Below are 25,983 nucleotides of genomic sequence, written 5' to 3' on the forward strand. Positions count from 1 at the left end.
CAGAATCTGAGAGATAAGCAGAATTATACAGAAGGTAAACACAAACAAAACCAAGATCCTCTGGCTGAATCCTAATCGCACCCTTTATATTTGTATCAATGAGCAGAACATCGAGGCGTCAACCAATTTGCATATCTAGGAAACGTTGTTTTTACCGACGGCAGGGCTAAACTCGACCTCGCTCGACGCAGAAAAAATGAAAAAGGTATTCGCTGTCCAAAATTTGGACACTAACATCAAGTGGGGGCTATTTTCTGCCAGTATTATTTTCATGGTAAAATATAGGAGTAGTACAGGAAAAGTGACCGCCATTGTTACTAAACGGCTTTCATTGGCCCATTTGGGCCCGGCGGCGTCTGATACTCAGAACACATTAATGGAGGGCGACAACCTCATTGCATTCCATGCAATGGAATCCACCATCCCCGAATGATCGACAAATGGGTCGCCCTAGAATGACGTAAAGTAGAACAGTGGAGAAGACTGTATGTATCTCGGAAAAATTACCGCAAGACGCCGTTCATTGTCTTTTATAGTCGGGCAACACTCAGAAATATAAAGAGCGACAGGATGGACGACATTGCGGTAAATTTTAGATTTGCGACGTTTGTTGATTCGTCGATCACAAAAAACACCAATTGCAGAACATCACTTCATCCAGGTTGCACTAATGCGTCAAGCAACCTCATAACGCAGTTCTCCATTGGCTGATAGCATTGACCCGAGATATTTAAATTGCTCACTTCTGGGCAAATCACTACCGCTGACAATGATTGTCCTGGTTTCATGGGGATCGGTCAATAAAAATGCAGGTCTATTCAGATTCAATCTGAAACCGTGTGCATAAGGCGATCATTCCATTTCTGAATAAGTTGCTCGAGATCGTTTTTGCTATTAGACGCTAGGAAAATATCATTTGCATAAACCAGTGCATAGGGCGCTGGACGTTGGATGTCCCGTGTGATGATGTCGATAACAAGAACAAAGAGGAGTGGTGAAAGGGAGTTTCCTTGATGAACAACAACAGAGACACGAAGCAGTTTTGATACACCCGCCAAATTTCGAAATTTGCTTTTCAGATCGTGGTAGAGCAATTGAACCCAGCGCATGAGTTCTTTGGCACTAAGTGCTGTCGTAGAACATACCGGATGAGTTAAGGTTAAAAGGTTTCCCTAGATTCAGAAATGCAATGTAAAGGGGGTGATGATTCTCATCGTGTTTCCCCATGAATTACTGCACAACGTGTATTGCGTGGGTAGTTCCGCAGTTCTTGACAAATCTGGCTTGATTCACGGTTATTTCAACGATTTCGCGAATACAGTTGTCAAAAATGCGTTCAAAAATCTTCATGGTATGGGAAAGTAACCGGATCAGACGGTAATTTGAACATTTTGCTGGATTACCTCGGTTTTTCCATATTGGAACTGTAGTACTTTCGTGCCAGTCAGACAGTGTTCTACCTTCCAGAATAACCCGATTAAAAAAATAACTGAGCCATAGTCAGTTTTTGTTCCTTTCCCCGATTTCATTCGTTTTATTGCTTCCTCGACTTCAGTGGCGCAGACAGCGAGTCTTTGAGGGTTTAACGTGAGCACCTGTCTGGAAGACTTAATCCCACGGTCTTCTTAAGACACGGATTGATTTTGTGACCACAATCAGAGCCCCGCTGTGACAAGCGACAACGGTACCAGTCTATACCAAGTGCATGGCTTAGCATTCATACTGGTGGATGCAAGACCTACCTAAATCTCTACCGAACCGTGTTGAAACGCAACATCATACCGAGGCCCGAAGGTCTCTTCTCAATATAACGAACAACCCCCATGAAACTCCGGTCCCCTAGTTGGGGCCTACCGCAAACAACTGAGCTGTACTCATATACAACGGGAGGTCACCCGAAGTATGAGAGTCCAGGAGCTATCCCGGTTCCCATGGTACCAGGGGGTAAGGTTTCGTGACCAATTTGCCACTTCAGATGAGTCCCCGTGCAGACTCAGGTCTGATCGCCCTGATTAGGCCTTGGAGCATTCGCCTACCCTACTGCATCACGGCCGGCAAGCCAAGTGAGTACAGCGTCTCCCGGTGCCACCACTACGGAGGTTCTCCTCGGCCAGTTGGTTTTGGTTCAGCCGACAGGGTTGCCGGGGCCATCTCTGAGCACCCGTGGCCCAGATAGGTGGAACTGGTCCAAATGTCGGCAATGATTATGGAAATGGAGGATGAGCAAATTCTTCAGTTGAAATCTGCTCGAAATATTCTCGCCATCTATCCGTCGGGGCTCGACGGTTGGTAAGCCAAGTACAACAATTATGCAACAGAAGTGTTCGATATTCTGTGTGCGCTGGTGTCGGTTTTTCATAAGTCGATACAGATCTCTCTCGCCATCCCGAGTGTCCACTTTATCGTAAAGATCTTTGTCACGGAACGCTCGGGTGACAGCGATCGTTTTATTTGCTTCCCAGTTGGGGTTCTGATAAATTTGCAATTGGTGAGCGTTTTATCATCGAGAAACTTGTAGTTTCTTTTTACAGAGCTTCATTTGGACATCATCATTCCAAAGCCGAATATCTCGGTTGATGAACTGCTTATTTGGCTTGGTGAGGTCCCGAGGGTTGCAAAAGCCGCTTTGTAGATCACGTCTTTAATTTGGTTCCACGATTCTTCCACATTAGTAATAGTTGGTAATCGCGTAAGTAAGATCATTTCTTCTTTCTTCTCACGAAACCGCCATCATTTAATGCGCGGCGAGCCAGTGCGTTCCTCACACAGTTTCGTTGGAGGCTTGATTCGCAACGGCCGGTGTTGAGGTACGATGGTCTAATAGGGAACGGCTTTGTAATCGGTGGCGGTGATAAAATGTCGTCGTCTTATGAGAATATACTCGATTTGCGTTTTACTATTCTCACTATAAAATGTAGGAAGATGAGACAATCGTTTGATGAACCATATATTCGTAATTACAAGGTCATGGGTCACCCTCGTCGCGTGCTATAAACTCCTCCATGACACCTGTTACCGTCTGCCTTTTCACCCACATGGCCATTAAGGTGGCCTGACGTTGTAGGCTTTTCCATGGAGAAGTTACCAGAATGCATCTTTCTCTGCATCAAATCGACCTGGTGAGCTTCATCAGCCGATCATCAAATCGTTCGACTTCTTTCTTCTTCCACCCATGGAAAACAATTGTGAAGTATTACTGGCTGGGGTTCATGTCCTTGTTAGCTGTCTGCCTAGTTTTCTAGAAGCATATCTTGTATCACGACTATGGTAGCTATTATTATGGTCTAGTTCTTTTTAAGAAATTAGGTGCTTTTTAAATTTATATATATATTTATATATTTATACATGTATATATGTCTGCCAATAATTCTTGACATGGGGCCTACCGCGTCAGTCCCATCTACCCACCGCCGTTGCCCGTTTCTGGCAACATGCTTTAGCCCCGTTTGGAAGGGTAAATTGCGAAGAAATGCGAAAATAGTGGGAAATTAGATGCGCGAGAGAGCTTGGAGATCTAACTGAAGCCAGAGGGTAACAGATTGAGCAAGTTAGGTCAACTACACCTAGGCGCTATCATGTATAGTTACCTGAAATGCGCTTCAGCTCCCCTATGACTTTCAAAGACGCCCACACTCCTACTCCGTTGTTCTGCACCAAGTGCCTTTCGGGCGACCCATTCGTAGCCAGCAATATAATTACCGCCCTTCCTTAATATGCGACCTATCCATTGCCACTTCTACGTTCCAATCACATTATATTCGGGTTCCAAACCTCCCCTTGGACTTTAAATCCCTCTCAAATTTTACCACAGTGACTTTTGGCGCGTGATCATATGTCGCTCTGATAATAGCTGCGAGTTTTCCTAGAATGCTCACCTGCGTTGAGTACGCCAGATACACTCTTTGTTCACTCTGTCGAAAGCAATCTCGAAATCGTTGAAGAACACCTGAAGTGAAGTAAACTCGCACACTGTTTGAAAATGATCCGTAGAGTGTTGATGTGGTCAATGCAGGAGGGTGGGGATACAAGCCTGCTCTCTGGCGATCACATTTTCGAAACGTTCTTTTTTCCATTCTAGGATTATTTTAGGTATTATCTTTGTGACGTCAAGGAGCGACCAGATATCCTTTCAATTGTCACATTGAAAACGGGTTCCCTTTTTTGGAATCTTAACGATCATCCCCTTCTTCCACTCTTTGAGGAAGGTCTCGAATTCTCAAGATTTCCGAACGAGTAGATCTACAGAAACTGCAGGTACAGTGATAAATAATTCAGTGAGGATACCGTCGATTCCAGCGGCTTTACTCCTTTTGATGATTTATCTTCTACTTAGAGCATCCGCATGCCATTTCATTCAGAAGAGGAAGAATTTTAACGGATGTAATACGGTTAAGTGTTCTTTCCACCTGTTCAACTGCTCGTCATCGTGGAAAAGGGGTCGACCATTAACGTCCTTTATAGGACAAGCCTATTTTTATTTTTGATTTCGAAAACTTTTGTTTTTGGCAAAATTCTAAAAATAGTCAAAAGAAAATCCTTAAAAGCTAATGAAAAGGGAGTTACATCCATTGGAATGAATGGTATCCCTTTTTGTAGATTGAGGACTATTTGTCAAGGATGCTATTTGCTTTCGAAATTAGAGTTCATAATATTGGGTTAGTGTTCATCAAATCTTTTTATATCGATTCTTTAACTTAAATCTTAAATGTTTCTGAGTCATTGGTGCCAAGGTTACTCTCACTTTTCCGCGTTGATGTCAATGTGGACTTGGCGCTTCCTTGCTTATAACTTTCCGCAGCGCCTAAAGCTACTAATTTATCATAAACCTGCTTTATGACTCAATATCGGAGATTAATAGCATGAAAAAAGTTGATTTGAAATAAATAAACGTCCTTTTGATGGCTACATCGACGCAGGGATTAAATTTAACCGTACGTCATCCCTCACCAGAGCTCATACCATTTCGTGGCATCGATTCTAATCCCGAATGAAGCAAGTAGAAATGGCACTAAAAAAGAGCCAAACGGAAATTTTATTGCTTCGAGTCTGAGGACGTGGTCTAATAATACTTTTGCGTGGAATCGTTGCGCCTCCAATGCTGACGAAGGCAACGCAACCAAACATTGCTGAACGGGTGACATCCATCCGAAATAAATATTGTAATGATAGTTGGCGGACATATATCCAACATCGCCGCCACCATATCTTCCCTTGAAACCACAAACATGTCAGCTGGCGTGTACGACACAAAGGCATGGCGAAATTACGCGTTTAATTAATTCGAACATCAGATAAAGCGGATTTCGTGTCACTCAAGACGGTTGCAGCAATCATCTCTTCGCACATCCCGGCGTGTGTCCTCCAAGAGCCATTTTGGATGCTGCGCGCAACGAATGCGATTCTATCTGGTGGACACCGCATTCTGGTGGACCACTAGGTGCTGCCTTGCCTCTGTTACACGGCACGTTCCTGTCAACGGTCATTTCAATGAAATTCACCAAAGGCAGCAGCCATCATGCCGACGAAGTAATGGCAGGAAAATCACATCGAAGCACATAATTAATGTCATTCTGTGTACGCAAATATCTTTAACTGCCGCTAATTAAGAGCTAGAGTTAATCAAATTCAATTATGCTGCGCTTGGCGAGTGTTTTATGGGCTCAGAAATGGACCGAGCGGCCCATCTTCAAGGAACACACCGTCAACTGCAGGTGTTCGCCTGGTAGTATCCTTTTATTAGGGGCTGTAAATTTTCGATACACCTAATTGCAAAGGAAGGTACCAACTTTGCACAGAGTCTACGTATGGAATCTTCAAACGCACTAGAATTTATCGGCCCATTTCGGTACAAAGTAATTCCGTGAGTTTTGAATGGTCGTAAATATTTACTTGTGAATGGAGGAACTGCTGGGTCATGCGAGGAACTGTTAAGTCGTTATAGCTTTCTACAGAATGGCCAGAAATACGGCCCAGGATGAGTAGCGGTTGTTGTTAACAAACTTTTAATCTGGGAGGTCATGCAGGCTTCAATTCTGGGAGCCAGAATAATCGAAAATTTTCTAGTCATGGTATGAGCCTATGATTAGTCAAGCATGCTCTGCACGCAATTCAAACAACAGTTTTGACGATGTCCTTGTTCCATCATCCATATCGAAATTAACATCTCTCTTCCCTACAGCCCACATGAGCAAATATGTGAAGACAATCCTTTCGCCTATGGTAGTTGGAAATTGAATAGAAACGCACGTTCGGCTGGGCGTAGTTCATTAATGAATACCATAAAAATGCTCACATAAGTGCGCGACATTAAAACTCAGATGAGTATAACATTGTAACTAATTAGCCGTGATGCTGTTAATTATTGTTTTCATAAGAAACCCCAAGATAATCGGCCATTCTTGCATTTGAGTACTTGAGCAGTGTTTGTGTGGTACTCCAAGCACTTGGGTGGAGTGTTTTTCCGAGGCCGTTTCAGCATTCCTCCAGTTTGTAGTGGGGCATGAAGTCGTAATTACATCAGCACATTGCCAGGCCTGTGATGTACAAACTGTGAGCAATCAATTTTAGTTTCAAGACAAAACACTTAAATACTTGAAAATAGATGCGAACAGTAGCCATAATTAGTAATAATGTGTAATGGTGCCGTTTTCGTTAGGTTCAATGTTGTGCTTTCCTTCTGACTATTTGTAAATATTCTGGGTTTAGAATTAATACTCGTGAAATCGTGGAACGATTGGGTTCGGAAAGTTTGTAAGGATTTAGTTTAGAGTGGACCTACTACATCGGTCAGGACATCGGTTGGCATCATCTCAGCTATCGCGTCTGCTTCATCGTGCGAGAGGGTCCTGAAGGTACAGCATGCGGTATGCAGTGCATGGAACAGCATAGAGCTCCCTCATAGTGTCCAATAGGCACGTAGGGGTGTACGATAATAGATCCTGTTACCAGCTTTAGGCGTTTCCACAATGTAAAAAAGATTCAAACCGGCAAACATACTTCAAACAACTCAACAGATATGTCCTTCCCGACTTCACAGCAAGTTTAAGCACTTCTTTCGTTGTAACTGCGGGTGTTTTTATCACATCTAAAGGTCTTTGAAAGCTGTTTCCGTCCCTCCATTCCTGAAGAATTAAACCTTGAACAATTTTTTGGAGGAGATCGGAATTTGTGATTTACTAAGAGTTTGACCTTTGAATCTTGCCATTAGAACTTTGTAGGCGCTTACCTATAGTTTCATTCAGAATTGTTTCCAGCAGTTCCTCTTAGTTTGCTGTGCAGCTATTTAGGCACTCCCCTTCACGTGCTGGTGAGAACTACCTATTGCTCTCTGGGCTGCTCACCTTGCACAGTGGCATTCCCAACGAAGGTCAGTCAATTCATATATCTCCCTCCAGGGGTATGTGTGTTGTCTCGGCATTCATGAATCACACGTCGCTGCGATGCAGTCCGTGATGTAGAAGACTCTTCCCGAGTATCTGCTTGGTAGCGTGTCCTGGTTCATCCATACTTCCGTAATTGTTTGCTTGTTGATCGCTTTCAAAAGTCAGTACCCCCAGTGAAGTAACCAATCTTCACATTCTCAGGGGTACAGGCCCCCAACCGTTTGAGTTGATTTTTAAGAGGAAGGCAAGCATTTGATTAGACCATTGTTAGCCAAAATGATGTCTAATTGAAAAGGTTTTCAAGAGAAAACGCCTTCTTGCGGCTCTGGTAATAGCTATTAGTTTCGCTGGAATTACCCTCCACTGTAAAGCATCCTAGATACGTCTCCTGTTTACGCTGTCGAAAGCATTTTCGAAATCGATGAAGATCGAATAAAGCGAACTCAGCGTAGTATTTGAAATTAACGATCAAGGTAGGAGGATTCAGGGCGGAAATCAGTCTATTATATATCGACCAAACTTGCGTGGTATTCTTTTATACGTTCCTGTATAATTGTAGTTATTACCTTTGCGACGTCAGAGAGCACTCAAACAATCCCCGATGAATGAGGTTGATTTGAATTAACCTCATTTCTCGATTGCAGTTTATGTTACAGGTCAATTGCTGCTTTCGCCAGTGCACCTGAGCCACCAGGTTCATCTTTCTATCATACAGTGCATACACGTACTTGGGGCCCCTGTTACATTTCCTTTCTTTACACCTTCTATATGGGTCAGATCGGCACATACACTTACCAGATGTTTGTTCAAGGGAAAACGGATTTTCCGAAGGTCCAAGAGCAGTTATTTAGTCGGATGGCCGCCATCTGTGTACCATCATATGCGTTTTTGAGCATGGTAATAAGTACCTTCTGTAAATTTTCTAGCTCAAATTGCTTTGCCAAACTAGTGGAGATTTTTCGTTGGGAGTGAGCTCGTCTTGGTCCTTACACTAGATGAAGATCGCATGCTTTTCAGCGCGCAGAATAGTACCGTTTTCATGTAAAGTTCTTACTGGTCTGCGGGATCCTTCTGATTTCTCCTTACACTTCATCAGCTCCAGTATAAATCCGCTTTTGGGTTTCTCCACATCATGCCGACTTCTCACCTGAGATGCTTAAGGTCGGGGTCAGCTTTTGCTCTTAGCATACCTGATTGTGTTAGAAATGACAATCACCTTGGGGCGAGCCTTCATTTTCTTCTTTTTAAGGTTTTGTGTTATTAAAATCTGTTTACCGTCTGTCTGTCTGTCTGTCTGTCTGTCCGTCACACGCATTTTTCTCGGAGACGGTTATAGCGATTGACACCAAATTTGGTAGAAAGGTGGGAACTGTGAACGCTCACGCATACAGTGAATTACATCCTTTTACGTCGAATTTAAGGGGGGGTCCCATACATGCAAAAGGGGCGTGTAAAATTTTTTTTCATCAAATATAGTCATGTGGGGTATCAAATTAAAGGTCTCGATTAGTACTTTTCAAAGCCGATCTTAGTTTTGACATTCATTGGAAGTGTGGGGAGGGCGGGGGGTTGAAAGTGATCACTTCTTTAAGGGGGCCATTTTCAGAAACTACCACACCGAAAAATCTGAAAAAAATCAGGAGGCACTATATGGTGCCTGGGCTCCGAAATACCTTCCATGCCGATATCTGTTTAAATAAAGTTAATAATAGTATATTACTACAATTTTTTGTAATTGGTTAGAAACCCCCCTTAAGTTCATCCTAGTACCATGAAATTTTGCAGTGTCATAGGCTATAATATAGAGCATGATCTTACCAAGTTTGGTGAAAATTGCACTATTACATTACTAACAAAGTTATAATACCTCAAATTTGTTGCTTCTTTGAAAATTGAAGACTATGAATGTCAATATCACCCGAAAGTGGATGCGGATGGATATTACGAGCTACGTACTAAGAAATACACAAAACCTTTCGTACCTGAAGCGTCCAGCTTCCGGTTTCCCGACTTGTTTAAAAAATAATAAGACTAATAATGCTTTTTCATTAGTATAATTTGTTTTATTCGTGTATACTGATACACGTCATTAGTGCTACACGTTCATAGTTTCACACGGCTGTCTGTCTGTTTATCGGAACTGTGAACTTTTAGGTAGGAGGTCAATCGTATAGTGTAAAATTATATTTAAGGGATGGGAAGAAGGGTGGAAGAATATGATTGCCAATTACTTCTTTCTGAAGTATAGTGCGTTAACCACACATACGTGCCATCGTTCGCGGTTATCTGAAATGCGCTCCAGCCCCCTCTCCTGCACATATCCACTCGTCGGCCATCTTGGTAGAGTGGATTCCACTGCATGGCATAGCCCACGATGCAATTGCCATCCTTCCTTAATGTGTGACCTATCCATTACCCCTTCTGTCTTCCGATCACAGCACGAGCTTACTGCCAGGCCTGTACACCCACCAAGTTCATGGTTTGAGATAAAATCAGGCCAGTGTACTAGGATGATACGACGTAGACAGATGTTCGCGAAGCTTATGACTTTTGAGTGGAAATGGGCGTCACTTTTCCTATTCTACTCCCACATGAAACAATAAAAAGAACATAAGCACAAAATAGTCTTAACTTGATCTTGGTGTTGATGTTGGTGAGATAATTGCATTTCATGATTTCAGACAAAGCAGCAAAAGCGGTTTTAGCGCTGTTAATGCGTTTGACAACATTCAGTTCGGTGCCACCGTTAGCAGAAACAACGCTCCCTAGATATAAGCAGATAGAGAGAGAGTGTGATTGCCAACCAAATTGAGGGCCTTGCTTTTGTTGATATTTATCTTCAGTTGATCTCTACTTACCTCTCTTCCAAATTCAGAGCCATCTGGCCAACGTCCATGACCCGGTGAGTGAGCAAACAGAAAACATCAACGTAGTCGAGGTGTTTGAGGAAAGATGCTGCCTTGACCGGAGGACGTGGAGGAGTTCAATGGACGATGCAGATCGTGTCTTCTACAATGGTTATATTTAGTCTCCATTTTCTTCCTCATCGGGTGTACCATTTCTGTTTTCATTTTTCCCTTGTTTATCTGTCCTAAACTTTTATATACAGACGATTTAAAATGGTTCTCTGTTGGTTCGACTCGACGCATTATCTCAGTGGTGCGTTCGTAAGAAGTTGTCATTTAATGTGAAAAATGCTACTCTTTATATTATTCACTAAAAATCCCGACATCCGTTTATTATCTTGATGGTCAGCCCTTAGCCGTGATTGCCTCTTATAAGGTGTGACCTTTGTCAGCAAACTCCGATTTAATTTTCATTATGTCGATATACTCATTGGCGCTTCCAAAATATCCGGCTTTATCCTTTGTTCCTCCTATCGTTTCATGGATATTCATTCCTCAGTTCCATCGTCCTTAATATTCTTGAATATGCTTCGGTAGTGTGTTCCCTTTACCGTAAATATTGCGATGCAATTAAATCTCTGCAAAGGAGATTTACTCAATTCCTAATCTTTAAAAAGAACGTCCCCTACACGACATATCCTAAACGGCAGGCTTTCCTTAACCTGACATCTCTGCAATCCCGTAAATCTTTGAGTGGCGCATGTGTCCTTTTCAAATTTTGTAAGGGTTTTGATGGACAGCTCTGTAACGTCTAAAATTCATTCAATATTGACAACCTTAATATTTTTTATGCTCCTTTCGCGGAACTCCCCCTAGCCCAGATTGTAACAGGACTCAAACCGCTTGCAGTTTGGTCCACTGGCTTCATCCCTAGCCATTGATAAAAATAGAGTTACTGACACTTTATAATTTTTTGTTTTCCTTTTATTTTCTATACGCACTTATATGCAATAAGTAATTGGAGTATTCTCTGTTTATTGTTAGTCAAATCATTTGCAAATATTCCTATATAAGAAATGAAAAAAACGTCCAGATTTTGGTTTCTCGACTTGTTGCTTTTACAAAGGGTGGCTTTGGATTGATATCCACGCTTCAGGCTCTTCACTATTTGTGAAATATTGTCGTCAATTTATCTTCAAAATGTTTTCATTTCGCTTTCCTTAATATATTATTAGCTGCATTTCGGAGATTTGTTTTCCTTTGTGCAATAAGAACGTGCCCAACGACTTTCATGGAAGCCCTTCTTGGATTAGCTCCTCTTTATCTTCACTTACGATCTTTAAAATGGTCGAGAGTATCATTGAGCTGGGATATGCCTAAATCGAAGGAAAATTGATATTCTTTCTTGGTGGTACTCCAAATTACTGATATCAAGGGAAAACATGACAACGAGGTTTCATGTAGTTAAGAACTTTTAAACCCGTTGGGGTAATAGGGCAAATTGGGAGTGCTGGTAGTGATATACGGTTTAAACCAGCAACTCATTACCTGGTACACTGAAAAGTCCCTTAAGTAGTAGGTGCCGGGGTTATTTGTCCAAGAAAAACATACTCTGAACTAGCGGCTAAGCAGTCCAGGCGGAAATATACGCCATAAATAGATGTGCCTCCTTCAATCACCAGAGGAACTATATGGGGCAGAATATTGTTATTCTGACCGACAGCCAAGCGGCAATCAAGGCACTTAGGTTCAACCAGATGAACTGCAAACTGGTATAGGGATGCCTTGAAACACTGAACACAATCGGCTCCCACAATAAGGTCTGGATACTCTGTATCCAGGCCATGTTAGGGCAGAAGGCAATGAAGCAGGGAACGAACTGGCCAGCAAGGAAGGAGGGACGCCTCTACACGGACCATAACCCCTCTGTGGAATCAAAAAGGGATTCATGGCTGTGACATTGAAAAGGAAAAGGAACAACTGAGGGATCTACACTGGGTGAACTTACCGGGATGGAGCAGTCCAGGTTGCGCATAGAAAGAAACGAATTCAAAGTCTAAAAGGACTATTAAATCTTGACCAAAAAAGTCCTACACTGATCATTGCTGACTAAACTGTCACCTGGGAAAGCTAGGGATATATACGGGCACTGTCTGCTAGTCCTCCACGGAGTGTGACGAAACTTCCATAGTTACATGGTCTGGGACGGTGTCTGGCGCTTGTGCAAACTAAGTCGAGGCACCTGGGAGAATACTTAATACCAGATATCAAGCTGACATATTTTGAAGTAGGAAACAAAATTTCTGTCGGTTATAGGCTCGCTTGACATATGTACACTTTAACCAGTAGAAGGAGATAGCTCTTCTAGAACACAGTGCAACTTCATAAACAGAATAATAATATAAGAGATTTTTGTAAATTTCTCTCTTGGTCCCTTATTTTTCTTTTCGTCCTTCTTCTTTCTTTTCGACCGCTCCCTGACATACATCATGAAGCCAATCATTTCTCCAGCGCGCCGGGCTCCACATCTAACTATTTCTTCCACAGAGTTTTGATGGCGCATTTCAGATCATACCACGTGCCTTCCATAGGCTTCCCCGTAAGATTCTGGAGAATAGGATGTAATCGTTCTTTCAGTTTTGCCTGGGTGTAACATTTTTTTTCATGAAATATAGTCATGTAGGGTATCAAATTAAAGGTTCCGGTTAGTTAGTCTTAGTTTTGACATTTATTGGAAAGGTGGAGAGTGTGTGGGGTTGAAAGTGATCATTTCTTTAAGGGGGCCATTCTCACAAACTACCGAACCGAAAAATCTGAAAAAAATCAGGAGGCTATATTGCTATAATTTTTTGTAATTGGCTGGAACCTCCCCTTAAATTCATTCTACCGCCACGTTGTGATGTAGAGTATAATGTGGAGCATGATCTTACCAAGTTTGGTGGAAATCGCACTATTACTAATAAAGTTATAATACGTCAAAGTTCTTGTTTCTTTGAAAATTGAAGACTATAAATGTCAATATCACCCGAAAGTGGATACTCTCACATAATGTATGGACATATTACGTGCTACGTACTAATAAATACACAAAACCTTTCGTACTTGAAGCGTTCAGCTTCCGGTTTCCCGATTTGTTTAGTTTTCCAAAATTGAATTTTCAAAGTTTCCTTTTTGCGGATCTTTGAAGTTCGGCATTTGTAGAGGCTTCTTGTCAATTAGTGGTCGGAGCCATAGTTTACTCCTCGATATGGTCTCACGTCGAAAAATCTGGATGACCATCTTTTGGTGATGAGACGAGTATATAGTATTCCGTACTATCAACGTTTCTGGAGATAGTATTATTTGAATTATCGTGAATTGTGTCTCGTATTCTTATATTCACTAATTGAAAAAATATACCATTTAATGAGTTCTAGCGGCACAATATTAAGTAACCAAACTAACTCGCACGTCATTAGTTCGTCTAGACAAAATACACAGCGTCATTCATAAATTTAAATTAATTTTGACATAAATTTAATGACCCTGCTTGATATAAAAATTGCAAAATACGAAATTAATCCACAAACTCAAGCTGAAAACTCCACATCTCGAGGAGTGACGGATATGAGTGGCAAACGACCGGATTAAAACACATTTAATGTGTTTGCTCTTCATTTTTACGAACTATTTTAAAGTTCATAAACTGAATGGCATAAATCAATCTTATTACATAAAATTATGAGCATTTTTGCTAATATTTTCGTTTGAAGGCTGGCTGTTGGCTGCCTAATGAATTATCTATAAAACTGACTTCGGGATGGCACTCCAGAGGCATGTGTACAAAAGATACATAGAAATTATTCGTCTCCGGAGCAGGGACATCAAAAGTCAAGCAGAGGAAATTGCATTTTCCTATGGAGTTGATTTGAACATTTTCTCGGCGGACTCTTCTTTCTTTCTGCCTGGCGTCCTCGCTCGAGTCGGAACAAAAAGAACTGATTATAATTTACGATATCCTACTGATGTCTGGTGGATACTATTTCCGTAGAGCTTCCTAATTTATTGGGGCTCAATGGAAAAGTTCTTTCTGGGGTAGCGCCAACTAGAAAAGTGGATTTCATCTATACAATGAGCAGTATCTAAATGTATGGAAACTTCGTGTACAAAAATGAATCCAATCAATATCACGCTGATTTCCTCTTAGTGCCGCACAGAAGTTTAGGTGTTGGGCCCAATTCAAGGGAATATGATAAGGTGAAAATGTGGTAAAACTCTTCTCAAATTTGCAGAGTTGATGGCGTTACTTCCTTCCTGCAAAGTCGAGGCAGGTTCTTTTGCTGATTTTCGCACCGTAACCCATGACTTCATATTTTACGAGGTTCCGCCTCATTCCTCTTAAAATATTGCACAGTCATCTGGTACGATGGGCATCATAAATATCTCCAACCGTTTCTGATCTCCTTCTCAAAAGATTCTACTTTTCTAAATCTAATCTCATAGGATACCGGTACTAATTCAGCTTATCGCAGCTGCCCTTAGTTCACTTATAGTACTTCGCAGGGCTCGAAGGCCTCATTTGGTTCTTCCTAGAGAACTCTTTTGATGTGGGGCTCATGGACCCATGGAAACGCAACGCGTGTCAATTTATTTATCAAAGATATGCGTGCATGCTTCCCTGTCTTGGGAATTTGCTTGGTTGGTTGACATGTTGATTTGCTATGGATTGTTTTTATACGAATCATTATAAAGCATCATAAATCCACCGTGAAAGATGTAAAGCCAGCAGTGAGTGAGACGAATTGATCGCCATCTTTCTGCATTTATGAATAAGAGTGACCGAAAATAAATAGAATGTGTGTTATGACTGCATGATGATGATGATGATGATGCTGATTACGATGAAGATCATGACGAGGATGATGAGTAGTTTGGCTGGTAGACGGAGCAAATAGCTGGTTGCTGCATCATTAATTCCGATAACTGCCGAGAGGACGGGCGGTTTAAATGATTACTAGCGTGATCATCGATCAAAGCATGTACAGGAGTTCCCCTCATTAAAACGCAAAGATGCGTGAAAATGCAGTACGTTGTGGTTTGTATCAAATTTTAAATGTTTATAAAAGGCATCGCATCTAGGAAAACGTTTCAATATTCCTCGGCTAGTTCTCTTAGGTTGCGTGGCATTGATCAGAGAATATCACAAACTATGTGACATCAGTTCATACTAAATGATCTTTTAACAAAAGTTATTTTACCTTATAACCTTAGGTTGCTTTTAAGGTGCTACTTTGCTTAAATCTATCATCATTATCAACGATGCAACATCCGGTATCCGGTCTGGGCCTGCCTTTGTGAGGAATTTCAGATATCCCGGTTTTGCGCCGAAGTGCACCAAACTGATGTTCCTAAAAGCTTTCTGGCGACCTGGTTTACGCCATTGTTCCATCTGAGGCAGGGTATACCACGGATTCTTTTTCTTCTTCCATAGATATTGCCCGAGAAGTCTATAACTTTTTGGGGTGGATCATCATCACACATATGGATTAAGTGTTCCGTCCACCGTCCGTCCATTTTATCTACAACCACGTGGTGGTGGAATCGCTCATAAGTTTCGTCGTGGACTACGGAATCGTCTATCCTCCTGTAGGGGTCGTGGTTGTTAACAGTTGTGATATTCGTCCCTAGATAAGAGAAATTATCAACAGTCTCGAAGTTGTAGTCTCCTATCTTTATTGTTCTCTTTTGACCAGTGCATCCGTGCTCTCTCATTGAGGTCAATTGTATGCCGATTTTGATAAGATAATAATAAACCTAATGAAGGATGTTTGCTTTGTATAAAATATAAATGAAACACAATCTAAATATTAGATTGAAAAGTTCGGTGCAAATCTCATAATTTTTTATAAGTTATATTTAATTAAATTTTTCAATTTCTTTCTTATGTAACATAATAGAACGGAAATATTATATTATGCTCGACGAGATGACGTCCTAAAAATTATATGCGAAGAAACCTCTGACGGAGTATACAATAAAAGTTGGATGATCTGATATTTATGTGAAAAAAACGACGAAAAATTTGGGTGCACGTAAGCTGAGCTTCAAGATAAATTTTGCTGTGAGCTTTCTACCTAGGGCAGAGTGGGCGACCGGTGACATTTTGCGAAGTTATGATACAGTATTTCTTACCGAAGGTACAAAAATAATCTGCGGATTCGGTGCGGAACTCTTCTCGGATGTACGCATTGTGGGATTCGGAGTATATTCCAAGTGGAGGTAATGGTGACACTGGAGACCTAGGCTGGTGATGGCTAGACGTAATCTGAGCTCTAACCGTAATATAGTCATGCTGATAGAGCCAGGCCTGGCATACCGTACAATTTGTATTGCCGAAGTTACGAAGAGGCATTTTCTGTGAGATTACCCAGCTCTAAGTAGAACCAGGATGCGGATTCTTGATAAAAAATTCCTCTGCTCATTAAGTCAACGGGAGGCAGGACATTTCCTGAAGTCCTCACTGAAATCCGCTACAAGATGAAGCACGAAGGCAGTGAAGCAGTGGTGCCTTCTATACTGAATACGGCGGAGTCCTTTCTTGAATTAGGCCCGAAAACAACTAGCAAGAGTACGTTTTGCGAAGCGCTCAAGGGGTCACTAGGAGGGAAGGCTTCTGGTTCCTAGTGTAGAGTCTATGTGCTCTCTAGAAATTCGAAATCTTGACTGCCTCACAGAAAAGGTCGAAGTGCAGGAGGCCATATAACCTTAATGTCCGAAGCTAACCATCGTATCAGGTAAAAACCCGCTGTTGTGGAAGTCACCGAGAAACACAACGGCGTATCCAGGGTACGAATGCGAAAAAACCCCACCAAATGTTAAAAGTGTCTGGACTATGGACACACATTTACAACTTGGCAGGGCGGAATCAGAAAGGGCTTGAAAGCCACTAGCATGATCCACATTCGACAAATTAGTTTCTAGTGCAGTTCGCTGTGGAGGTAAAAGTTGACATAGTGCTAGTCAGAGAGCAATACCGGAACAAGAACTCGACTTTATGATATCTCAACTTATCGTGTACTGCTACCATCTGGGTTCGGAAAGGTATTCGCTTCGGGTTCTTGCCCAAAGCCGAGGGATGTTGTGTTTAGGGATGACATCTTTTTGCGTTTAACTAACGCCGAATTAGGCGATCCCGGACTTTCGACTCTGGCTCGATGCCCTTGAAAACGCCGTTTTGTATACGGAAGGGCGAATCCTTAATGTTAAGGCCCTTGAATGGCGCATACCTCACCTAGGCTCCAGAAGGAAACGGATTCTGGAAATGTCGCCGTGGAACGGGCTCGTCGTTTTAAAGACCGGATGAATGGAATGAAGAATCGTTCGTAAATTCAGTGACAAGCCTTTGATGTACTGGTGGACGGCGGAAATTGCCAATCTACGGAAGGAGTGTCATAAGCTCCGCTGTTTGCCGCAAAATTTAAACGACCCGGAGAGGGCATACGCAGAATACAGCAATAAGGGGACTCCGTAGCGTAAAATTAAAGTTAGCAATCTTAACGGTAGGATCCTCATACACAATGATACGCAGCTGAGGAGGTGGAATAATCACTGCATCACAGTCCTGAATCGTACAACCTCTGCTGATGTTCCATTTCCCGAGGATAATATGATTAGCCACCATAACAAGCGGATAAAGACTGTTCCTCCAAACAAAGGCTAAATTTTTACTACAAACAATGCACTCAAACGGAATAAAAGCGCTGGTCTTGACGGTTTCCCTGTGCAGTTTCAGCGGAGTTGTTATTTCGACTCATTTGTAAATGCTGGTAATTTGAAATCTTTGCTAGTAAGTGAAAGAGAGGGATGACCGTCAAGATTCCGCAATGCAATGATAACCGCTGAGCAAAAATCATCTTTGAATGCACCATCTCAAAAGGTTGATCGACAGAGAGCAGGATAGTGGATAGTTTCTGCTTTGGATCTTCCTGTACCGAATACATTAATACCCTTGGGGTCATTGTAGAGCAGTGTGTAGAGTTTAAATCACTACCATACCCACTCTTTGGCAATTTCGAGAAACTTCGTGTGGTTGACGCGCTATGCTCCACTTAGCGGACTATGGTAACCATATTCATAAACTAATCGCTGGGACTTCTTAATAATATCACGGAGATTCTGCACGGGCTGCAAAGCAGTGGGGCTTATAGTCATTTTTAATGCGTCCGGCGTCTATGTTGCAGCTTTTGAAGAGCTTTTGTGAGTCCTTCTGTCTTACTAGTGGAAGTATTTAGCGTACAGACGCGAATTCCTGTTGCTCGGATTAATTTACTTCATCCTGGCGTCGTCCATGTTTCAAGAACCCTTGCTCATTTTTTGATAGGACTGGAAGCGTCCTGCCGGGTCTAGAATTTTCCGAAACTTGTTATTGGTGTGAACACTTTTCTGTTATGATACTGGACGTATTTTCTTGATCAACCTGTTGCGGAACCTGTCATCAGGCGAGGAAGCAGGGTTCGACAGAGTGATGTAACTTGACGACGTCGCATCTGAGCTCTGGAAAGCAAAGCGCTGAGACCCAAGACGCCCTACAGTTCCAATATGGAAAAAGAAAGGTAGTCCAGCAGAATGTTCAAATTACCGTCCGATCCGGTTACTATCCCATACCATGAAGATTTTTGAAAGCATTCTTGACAACTGTATTCGCAAAATCGTTGAAATAACCGTGAATCAAGCTGGATTTGTCAAGAACTGCAAAAATACTGAAGCAATACACGGTACGCGGTTACTCATGGGGAAACACCGTAAGAAGCATCGCGTTCTTTACATTGCATTTGTGGATCTAAAAAAAGCGTTTGACCGTGTACCACACGAACTCATCTGGTATGCTCTACGACAACACTTAGTCCCAGAAGACTCTACCACGATCCGAAAAGTAAAGTTCGAAGTGTGGCGGGTGTATCAAAACGGCTTTGTGTCTCTGTTGGTGTTCATCAAGGAAGCGCCCCCTCACCACTCCTCTTTGTTCTTGTTATGGACACTGTTTCACGGGATATCCAACGTCTATATAATATTATAGTAATAGTACATTGCCATAAACATTTCTCCTTTATCTGGGCTCAACATGTTATAATATGGTGGAGTTTGCTTATTTACAAACATGTCTAATTGGAAATGGTGGGCCTGACGAGAGGGGGTGGAAAGGGAGCAATCCCCCCGGCCAGAAGTCTTCTCGGGTGCCAGGAATAGAAATTTCAATGAAAAATATGATAATATTGGGCGGCATAGTTTTCGTTCTAGATCCGTCTAATTTCCACCTCAGGCCCATATTCTTTCGCATACTTTAATGTTATAAAATTACGGTACATTAGTGTTACCTGGTTGAAGGTGTATCAAGAAGATGTGGTAACATTAAGCCACACTAGGATCTCTAACTTTTGTGGTTATTACAAGACCTACAGCTACGATAATGAAAACCGCGCACGGTTGTTTTCAGCCAACAGAGCCTATTTCAGCTTACAAAGACTGTTCCGCTCGAAACGTCTCCCCATAGGGTCAAATCTCTTACTGTACAAGACAATGATCTTGCTAGTCCTCATGTATTCCTCGGAGACTTGGGTTCTTAGCAATAAGAATTGTGAACTCTTGGCCGCGTTCGAGAGAAGAATCCTCCGAAGAATTTTTGGCCTCCTACATGAGGATGGACGATGGACGATTCCGTAGCCTACATAACGACGAAATCTATGAGCGATACCATGACCGTCCGGTTGTGGATAAAATCCGGCTCAATAGGTTACGGTGGGTGGCTCACTTAATCCGTATAGATGAGTATGATCCCACCCGGAAAGTCTATAAGGGCAATAACTATGGTAGAAAAAGAAGACGACGCAGACCCTGCCTGAAATGGAGCGATGGCGTAGGTCAGGACGCCAGACAGCGTTTAGGAATATCGAATTGGTAGACCTCGGCGCAAAATTGGGATGTTTGGAGTTCCTTATTAAGGCAGGTCTACACGGGATACCGGTTGTTGCGCCGTTGATGACAATGACTAGACCTTGCTATCCCTTTTTCTCTTGCCTCATATTCAAGAAATTTCTTAAAGCCATTATTGAGATATATTTGATGCGGAGTACTGTTTGCGAGGGTTGACTTAATAATGCAAGGAACGTAACATCTGCCTTCGTCAGTTTTAACACATTTGATTGGTTTCGCCAGCCTCGTCGTTGTTCTCACATTGTCGTTTTCCAGCTCTTCTGCATTAGCTTTTCGATTCTGTATTGCTTTTTGAAGAAGCTATTGCGATGGGTTTCCTCCAGTCGTAATTGGTTGATTCTCTTCGAAGTGAGTTTCGGGAATGCGTTGTGGATCTGCGAAAACTATGGTCATGTCAATTTATTAATATAACTATTCAATGGCAAATAATATCACATTTCTTCTACGCGGGATTATCTCTTTGTCTAAATCTTATTTGTGTTTTCACCGTCTGGCGTCCCGATTTCCCAAGGGCGACGCCATTTCAAATTGCAGCGCTGGATTCAAATCTTCCCACTGTAGGATGGAAAAATTGTCAAGAATAAGTTTCTCGGGTAAAAGAAATAATTCTTATCCCTCTGACTTGCTAAATTATAACCAAATTCATTCCATTAAGAACATAATAATGTAATTTTCTTTCATCACTTTATTTTCAGGTGACCGCGCCATGAGTCCTGCCCAGTCCGAAGACAGTGGTTTAGCCCCAGACCGGGGCACCACCTATGCCACAATTTCACTCCCCAGGGAGAATGCACAAGCTATGGGAATTGTTTTTGCAGGTAAATATCTTTTTATTTCCATTCTATTTTAAAAGCGTGCGAGTACGCTAGCATGAGATTATTGCTGACAACGTGCCCAAGATGGGACGGACGAACGGATGGATGGCCAGACTGTGAAGTCGTAAATTATCTCAAGTGGATGAAATTGATGTTAAGTAGAGCATTTCTCTGCTTTTTACGTATTTTTGTATGAGAGGATGTGTCTACGATTGGGCAGGGATGTGCAAGGTGCCATGTTTCAAATTTGAGCGTCTGCTCTCCTTGGTAAACACAATATCAACACTCACAAATAATAGGCGCCAAGTAATGTACTTCTAAGTTAGTAGTTTAAAATTTTATGTTACTCCAACGAAAAGAAGCCAAATGTGATGGTTGTGAAATCTTTCTCCTCATATCTGCAGAACGTACGGACATATCATACCCACCGATGATTGCTTCACTGAACGCACTTGGACCTGCTGCAGACTTTCTGGCACCGGCTGATCGGATCCATCAAATTGATGGTATCTCAACAATTGGCCTAACTAATCAGCACATCATGAGTCTTTTATGCCACGGAGAAGGACCAGCCGTTGTCGAGATTGAGTACTCCCTCCCAGAATATAGTAAGTACCAATAAACCCACCACCCTACCCACCCCACGTGCACTTACCTTTCGACCGTAAAAATCTCTTAAAATGATGCCAATGAGTCATGAATGAGTCTTTGAATTTCTTCACTATATTTTCAGTTTCCCAGAACAGTTTGTGTGTCACATCCAAGTTGGCCCAGATCACTGTGGAGCGCGAAAATGGATGTCTGGGCCTCACACTTCGCGGGGGCGGTGATTTCCCGCTGATCGTAACTCATGTTCGACCACATGGTCCGGTTTTCAAAACGGGTCGAATAAAACCAGGTGATCGTCTGTTACGTGTCGATAATGTATGATCGAATTTTTCTTGAAGTTTTCCATGCTTTTCCGAGTTGCCAATTTTTCAGTTTTCAATTATTAGCTCAATTAGGCCGAATAGAATCCTAGAAAACAACTGCTCCTTTTATATGATTTAGCTCAAGGATCCTTAATGGTTGCAAGCTGTTGTTCACTAGATATGATCCTTAATTTATCATGGAGCAGGCTAACCCAGTTGAATTTCTTTGCAAGCTAATGGAAAAATTGGCAGCTCGAATCTCATCCAAATGTATCTGAAAGCAGTTCACTTTTATCTTTTTACTATCACAGATTTCCTTGATCAATAAATCATTATCGGAAGCTCAGCAGATTCTCAAGTGTGGGCACGTTTCCGGCTATACGAATCTTATGATCGAATATGATGTGTCGGTTATGCAAAGCGTAGAGTTTTCCATGGGGCCGTTGTTGATTGAGATCGAGCGCCCCTTCAATGACAAGTTGGGCCTAATATTGAGCAATTATTCGCCGGTCCTGCACAATGATCACACAAAAATAGACGAAGTCTCCCCGGCGGGGGTGTATATCGCGAGCATATTACCAGCCAGCATTGCAGACAGGTGAGTAGGAAACTGAGAGATTGTTTATGTTATCTAGTTTGCTTTAAGTCTATCGCGTAAATAAAAGTCGCTCTGCAGTCTCTTTACTCCAGGTTGGGGGTATGTTCTTAGTTGTTTTAATAAAAAAAGCTATTTTAATTTTATCAGGAAAGGTATATAAATAATGAATGATTGAATAGGATTGTAAATTACTCTAGTCGGAAGCTTGGTGTGCTGGGCGTAAGTGCTACCCCAAACTTATTCTGTGTATCTAGGTTGATTAGAAGCCGTCGTTCTCTATAAAAAGAAAAAGAGAAATAAACGACTGCGAATTTAAATAAAAGCTCGAATTATTTGTGATTAATTGAAAAAATGTTTATTCGTGTTGTTAATAATATAATATAATATTCAACTTATGTCGCTACAGATGTGGGGCCCTATCGGTAGGCGATCAAATCCTCTCAGTGGACGAGACTGTAATCGAGAACACCGCTTTCAACCCGGAGGATGTTATGGCACTTTTGGACAGTACCACCGGCCGCGGCTACACACAAATCCAAATAATGCCCGCACATACACTTTCCAGAAGAGGTAATGTCTCCAAATTGAACATAAATTTAAGTGCATGAAAATATTATTACAAGCTCACTCGACATAGCCGTAAAATGGGGTTTATTTGCAAAGCCATTAAAAGTGTGCCCTTTTGGCGACATGCAGGAATCATTAGCCGCCAAGATGCATCTTTAGTTGTTTTTTTTTTAAAGAAAGCCATAAGATCGGCTGGTTGCTGTTACAGAGATGACAGCATGCCTATCACCGCTGAATTTCTCGCCTCTCTTAGTTGGGAAGATATAGCATTTTAGGGTGCTTCTATGGCGAGTGAAGGCGAATGGTTTCTTTCAATGATCGGAGAGATGGTTTCCATATTTCCTTTGTTATCTTACATTACTTTGAGTTTAGATTTTATTAAGAAATAAAGATTGAATAAGCTTTAAAGTTGCATGATCTACTGTCAACCTGCAAATTTGATTTATCTATTGGAAAATGGATTGGAACAGTTCGTCCTGGCCAATGAAAACTGCACCTATTATAGAAAATAGTTTTTTTTACTTTCCTTTTGAGATGGTTTTGTTCCATTTTGATGGGGCTACTCATGCTAAAAACAATGAAACCCAGAAGAAAATAACACACAACTGACACACAACTGTTGGAACCTGGATCAAACTAAAGGTTTTGCAATCAAAGTCTTTGCGCTTGGCTTCTTTATTCCGAGTGGCTCCAACAGGTAATTTCAATGATAAGTTCTGGGTACCGACCTAAGTTCAACGACAAATCCTGCAACGAAAACGGACCAACGATTTGTGCATTTTTTCATGGAACGTGCACTCTCTGTACAGATCGAATGTTACCCAGCAGCTAACCGATAACTCTAGCATATTCACAGACGGAAAAGGAAGCCTGGGAGAATCAACAGGTCAGTGAACTCAAAAGAACAGGGAGCAACCGCACCAGGCGAGCAAATTTTACTAATAAGTCAGCAGGATGAAGCTTTATACACATCGATGCACTTCCTGCCGAAACAAAGAGGGTTATCTGATTTTTGACCGAATGGGCATATTCAAGCGAGGGGTTGACTATGTTAATGAACTGCTGAACAACCAAAATATCGGCGAGTTGGAGGTCCCGCCAACTGAAAACGACGGGCAAATACTGCCACCACCAAGTATAGAAGAAACAGTCCGTGCAATTCATCGGCTTAAAAATTTTAAGTCGCCAGCAGCCGATGGAATTACAGTCGAATTGGTTAAATATGGAGGTGACAAACTACACCATGTGGTTCATCAAACCTCTACTCAAGGTTTGGGACAGCGAATCAATTCCTGTTGACAGGCAACGGGGCATTATCTGTTCCATACATAAAAAGAGGGATATCACGCAGTGCAGCAATTACAGAGGTATCATGTTACTGGTTACAATCTATAAGATATTTCCCGCTATTTTGCTTGGCATGGAAAACCACTTGTTACGAAGCCCCAACAGGAGCCTCGGACTGGACGGATTACACAACGACGAACCCGGCAACGACAAAGGAATAACGATTTGCGCATTTTCTCATGGAACGTGCGCTCCTTGTACAGATTTCAAGCTGCTGGCCAGCTAGCCGATACCCTGCCCCAATATAGGGCTGATGTAACAGCGTTACAGGAGTTGCGTTGGACAGGGACCGGTTTCCTGGAGAAGAGCTGCTACACCATATATTACAGTGGCCATCCAATAAACCATGTGCTCGGAGTAGGTTTCTTACTCAGCCAAAAAATGAAACCTGTTGTTATCGGCTTTGATAACATAAGCGAACGACTATGCACTCTGCGCTTTTGAGGCAAGTTTAGAAATATAAGCCTTATTAACGTTCACGCCCCTACAGAGGCGACTGCAGAGTCGGAGAAGGATATCTTCTATGAGGCAGTAGAACCAACCCTCGAAGCCTGTCCCAGATATGATATGAAAATCATACTTGGGGATTTTAACAGCCAAGTAGCGATGTAGCCCGTATTCAGGCGATAGCTTATACCAAAATACAAATGATCACGGACTGCGGATCATTCAATTAGCAGTGTCACATGAAATGGTTGTTGGAAGTACCTGGTTTGCGCGGAAAGCGGTCCACAAACATACATGGGTCTCTCCAGACGGAACCACTTTCAAGCAAATTGACCACATGTTGATCGAACGCCACCACCTCTTAGCCTTGATGAATGTCAGAACATATAGGGGGGCCAATATAGACTGGGATCACTATCTCGTTGGCATGGTGCTCCGAGCTCGAATAACAACACCACCCAGAATCCCTTCTGACAAGCAGGTGAGAGTTAACACTCAAGCCATCTACAACACAGCCCTCCGCGACACCTATAAGAGGGAAATGGATGCCGCAATAACCGCAGTCAACAGAGGACATGGCGATGAAGCATCAACAAATGATCACCTGAAGAACGTTATTATAAATACTGCCACAAACATACATGGCCCCATCCGCAAAAAGAGTCGGAACGGCTAGTTTGACGATAAATGTAAGCTAGCAACGGAACGGAAGAATGCTGCATACCGAGTAGTGCTTCACTTGTTACTATTACTTGGCCTATGGGATCTTCTGGTATTCTATGCTTTGGTGTTCACAGTCTACACACTTTTATTACTGGTGGGGCTTTGCTGGTAGGGAGGAGGGGTGATCTGTACTTCGTATTAGTGGACTTACATGGCCGAAATTCGGATTTTTTTTGGATTGTTGTGTGACTTTCCCTTGTGGGTGGCAATATCAACTCAGATCTTTATTTTTATCATCCACGATTTTAACAAACTGACCATTAAAAACCTGGTAAAACATTTCTACTAGTGCTGCAAGTTGGCGGTTAGTATTGTTATTATGCCACACAAGAGACTTGATACTGGATTGGATTTAAAACGATAGATCTTTGGATTGGC

At 42.1% G+C, this 25,983-nt stretch overlaps 1 protein-coding gene across 3 annotated transcripts in view; it reads left to right on the forward strand.

Moving 5' to 3' along the window:
- LOC119658023 (glutamate receptor-interacting protein 2) overlaps positions 1 to 25,983 on the forward strand; it is a 76,556-nt gene that overhangs the window by 25,131 nt on the left and 25,442 nt on the right. For all 3 annotated transcript variants that reach the window (XM_038065254.1, XM_038065253.1, XM_038065252.1), the window contains exons 2-6: positions 20,893 to 21,015; positions 21,417 to 21,620; positions 21,746 to 21,936; positions 22,235 to 22,521; positions 22,928 to 23,091. In XM_038065254.1, the coding sequence (XP_037921182.1) occupies positions 20,893 to 21,015; positions 21,417 to 21,620; positions 21,746 to 21,936; positions 22,235 to 22,521; positions 22,928 to 23,091 (969 nt within the window). The remainder of the gene's footprint in view (positions 1 to 20,892; positions 21,016 to 21,416; positions 21,621 to 21,745; positions 21,937 to 22,234; positions 22,522 to 22,927; positions 23,092 to 25,983) is intronic.

Source organism: Hermetia illucens, chromosome 5 (assembly GCF_905115235.1).
Source record: "Hermetia illucens chromosome 5, iHerIll2.2.curated.20191125, whole genome shotgun sequence".
In the NCBI taxonomy this organism is placed as follows: domain Eukaryota; kingdom Metazoa; phylum Arthropoda; class Insecta; order Diptera; family Stratiomyidae; genus Hermetia; species Hermetia illucens.